Source organism: Mizuhopecten yessoensis, unplaced genomic scaffold, assembly GCF_002113885.1.
Source record: "Mizuhopecten yessoensis strain PY_sf001 unplaced genomic scaffold, ASM211388v2 scaffold714115, whole genome shotgun sequence".
Classification (NCBI taxonomy): domain Eukaryota; kingdom Metazoa; phylum Mollusca; class Bivalvia; order Pectinida; family Pectinidae; genus Mizuhopecten; species Mizuhopecten yessoensis.
The window spans coordinates 1-3,345 of record NW_018478959.1 but is presented as its reverse complement, the minus strand read 5'-3'; the positions used below and the strand labels follow the sequence as shown (position 1 = coordinate 3,345).

Sequence of the window (3,345 nt, the reverse complement as noted above, 5' to 3'; positions counted from 1 at the left end):
AATTATAGCACTCTATCTAGCCAGAATAAGCTAATCTAAGTAGCTCATTACAATACATATACATATGTATCATACAATGCAAACAATGAATACAATGAGAGAACATTACACAAGCTGCTTAACAAGAAACAAACTAACAGGTATAAATTACCTAAGTAATACCTCCACATGTGTATGTGCCTGCATGTGTGTTATAGGAGTTGGATTTTTGAAGCGAGACCATGATTGCATCAACATTTTTATCAATATTGCAGCCTCACTTCAATGTTAAAGCATAGACAATGTAGCACCCACTCAAGACCATTAAATATGCTATCTGAGTTACTGGAGTTGTGTGTCAGGAGAAATATACTTTATCTAAAAATTTAAGCAAAGATGAATCTGATGTTGAAAGGCAACTGATGAAGTGTTGAACCTTAAGTTGCATTTTGGCCTTTGTCTTCAACAAAATATCAGTTTCCTCCACCCCAGTACACTGTATTGTGTTACACCATTGCCTGACCTGTTTTGAGCCAGAGATGGAGCGTATTACAGCCCCAATGGCATGAGCCCATCCTTCACGGTCCTTCCTTCCAGCAGCCTGCAGGTATATCTCTTCTCCCTCCGGCAGAACAATCTTGAACACTCCCTAAATTATAAAACATGTGTTTGACAATGGTTATTAATAATTGGGACGGGGCCCATTTTTCTTATTATGGAAAGAAAATATACAAATCGGGAAGGATTTTTTCAGAAGTAAACTGCAATTTTTTTTATTAAAATTTATTGAGAAAAGCTCCCTTTATAAAAGTTTGATGCACTCTGTCTAAACCAGACTCTTGTTCAATCCAGTTTTTTGTCGAAACCAGGTAAATTTGATTTTACAAAGACAATATGTAAAAAGTAGACTCTTCAAAATCAGGAACTCTCTGCCAACCAAACAATCATGTACTTCCACAGGTAACAGGATTTTTGGACATAGTACAATGTAAATGGATTTGCACTTCATGAAATGCAGCGATCATACAATATACATTTTGTATATAAAATTTACCTGAGCATCAGCTACAGGGTCATCTAGACAGGGGCAGATAACTGATGCTCCTTGTAATGAAATTATGGTGACTATAACTGCCTTGTCACGTCTATGATGACAAGTGAGTTGATCTTCATGAAGTACCAACCATCGGATTTTCCATCTTTTGTTTGGCTCCTGTTGTAAAAGAAATGAATATGTAAAAATATTTTAACTTATTTAACAATTTCAAGAATGATGATCTGCAAATTCTAAAAATACCAAATTTAAGCTTTTAGAATGTTTTGTTCTACTAACTTTGCATACATTTTCTGCTATAACTGTAAAATGGGAATTATTTTGAGCATTTAAACTGCTAAAGAAAGTGTCAATTGCAAGGGTTCCAGATTGCACTCAGGGGTTTATGCCAACGACAACGACATCTGAATGTGATGGAGTATCACCTCATATTGTAAAATGATTTACCAGGTAACTGAACGAAAACACACAACTTTCTTTTTAACAATAGGACTAAAATTGAGCGCATTTTTTTTCAAACAAAATCCAATAAATAACACAATGAAGTACATCGATCTGTAGACAAAAAAAATCAATTTTGATGTCTAACTTTTTGTGAAAATGACAAACCATATCACTGACCTCGTTCTCAATCGACTTCAGGGTGTTGTCGTTGGGAGGGTTTAGCGAAAGTGTGACAGGAGAGCATGATTTCTTCAGTGTGCTATTCATAGCTACTCTATGTATACAACATGCAATAAACAATGGAGGTGATATAGTTTGTCATTTTCACAAAAATGTACACACTGAATTAACATATTTTTGTGCATAATTGTACCTCATTGTATTATATTTGATCATGTTGAAAGAATAATCTTCATAATGCTTAAAAGAACTTAATGTATTATCATTTCACTTTATTCCCCATTTCAGTAATAGAAATGTTACTGTATATGGAAACTGTTATCCTATTGCAAAGTTAGTTCCCATATGTCGGTATCTGTTACCAAAATGCAGGATTATTACCATATGCTTGGTTAACGTTGTGGCCAACATATGAACCTAGCCTGTTTATGTAAAATAACAATTGATTTATATAACTAGCTATGAGATTATTTTTTTCTCGTAAAAAGTGTATATCATTTAACTGGTTTAGGATAAACGAGTAATATGACAAAATCTGTAGCTAGAAGCATTATGCAATTCATACCCGTTTGCGTTTGGTCTGTGATTTAAGACAATGAAACTATCAAAAAATGACTCACTGGCCTAACGTTAAATATAGCTGTTACAGGTGTAATCACCTTGTATATCCGAAGTGACTTGACAAGTATACATATAACGTATGAACAGTTTGGACATGAATATTAATGTGGTAAAAATGTGAAAGAAAAATCGAATTAAGATCGTACGTCAATACGTTGTAGCATGTAAGTACACTGCACCAGATTCGTGAACCGAAACTGTGATTTCTGCATGACGAGGCCAAGGGGGTGGTGCCCTTTATATTTACAATCAATATCAAGTAAGTTCAAGAAGATATGACATTCTAGCGATATTTACAAATTTCAATAGATATCCAGTTTTCAGAGTCGTGTTCTCATTATCCATTTGATTGGTGGTTGTTTTCCAAGTCAAACTTCATTCTGCATCATCTGTTTTCCTCGTTGTTTTGTTTTTCAGCAACTAGTAGCTAGATGGCGCTCCAATGTAAACTTCCTGCTCCCCATTACAAGGGGCCCACGAAGGGGAACCCGGTCAGGATATGAACAGCTGCCAGATGGCCTGCCTATATAATTAGCTGCCGCAGCAACGTAGATAATAAGACGCTGTATCTAATACTGGTAGTAGCAGATGGTGGCTAGGACTTGTTATAGAGGGAAGGGTTAGCTAAAGCTGCACAAAGACCTATTTATATTATTAGATGAGGTTCTTTGCGCTACATCTTTCGGGCCTCTGAACCATGTACAATATTTATTAATATGTGAGGCCCGTTCAAATAATATACATAAAGGTTCATACCTAGCTAGTGTTATATAGTCGACATAAGTGCTTTGATATGTTGTCTATATAATTTATCTAAATATCAATAAATTAATATTAATTTTCTCTGTAAGAGTAGGTGCTCGGTACTAGAACCGATTGACCCGACCTCGTCAGGAATCTAAAGTTAGCTTACAGAATAGAGATTTCTCAGGCGATATATAGTTACGGTAGAGAATAACAGCATTTGTTTTACCCATTTCCTGTATAAATATGACTAAATTATACAATAAAACATGTTATCAATGTATCGTTTTTAAGCGGGTCAAAAACAAACAAGAGGCCCATGG

The 3,345-nt window shown here is 35.1% G+C and overlaps 1 protein-coding gene across 1 annotated transcript; it reads right to left on the bottom strand.

Annotated features, from left to right (window-relative positions):
• Positions 1 to 502: 502 nt before the first annotated feature.
• On the bottom strand, positions 503 to 2,705 carry LOC110440945 (rho GTPase-activating protein 22-like; the record flags this gene model as incomplete). The annotated part of the gene is made up of 3 exons (XM_021484057.1): positions 2,576 to 2,705; positions 1,034 to 1,192; positions 503 to 628 (listed from the first exon to the last, which is right to left on the bottom strand). Coding segments are annotated over exons 1-3 (333 nt in total), but the record flags the coding sequence as incomplete, so codon positions are not given.
• Between the last annotated feature and the right edge of the window lie 640 nt (positions 2,706 to 3,345).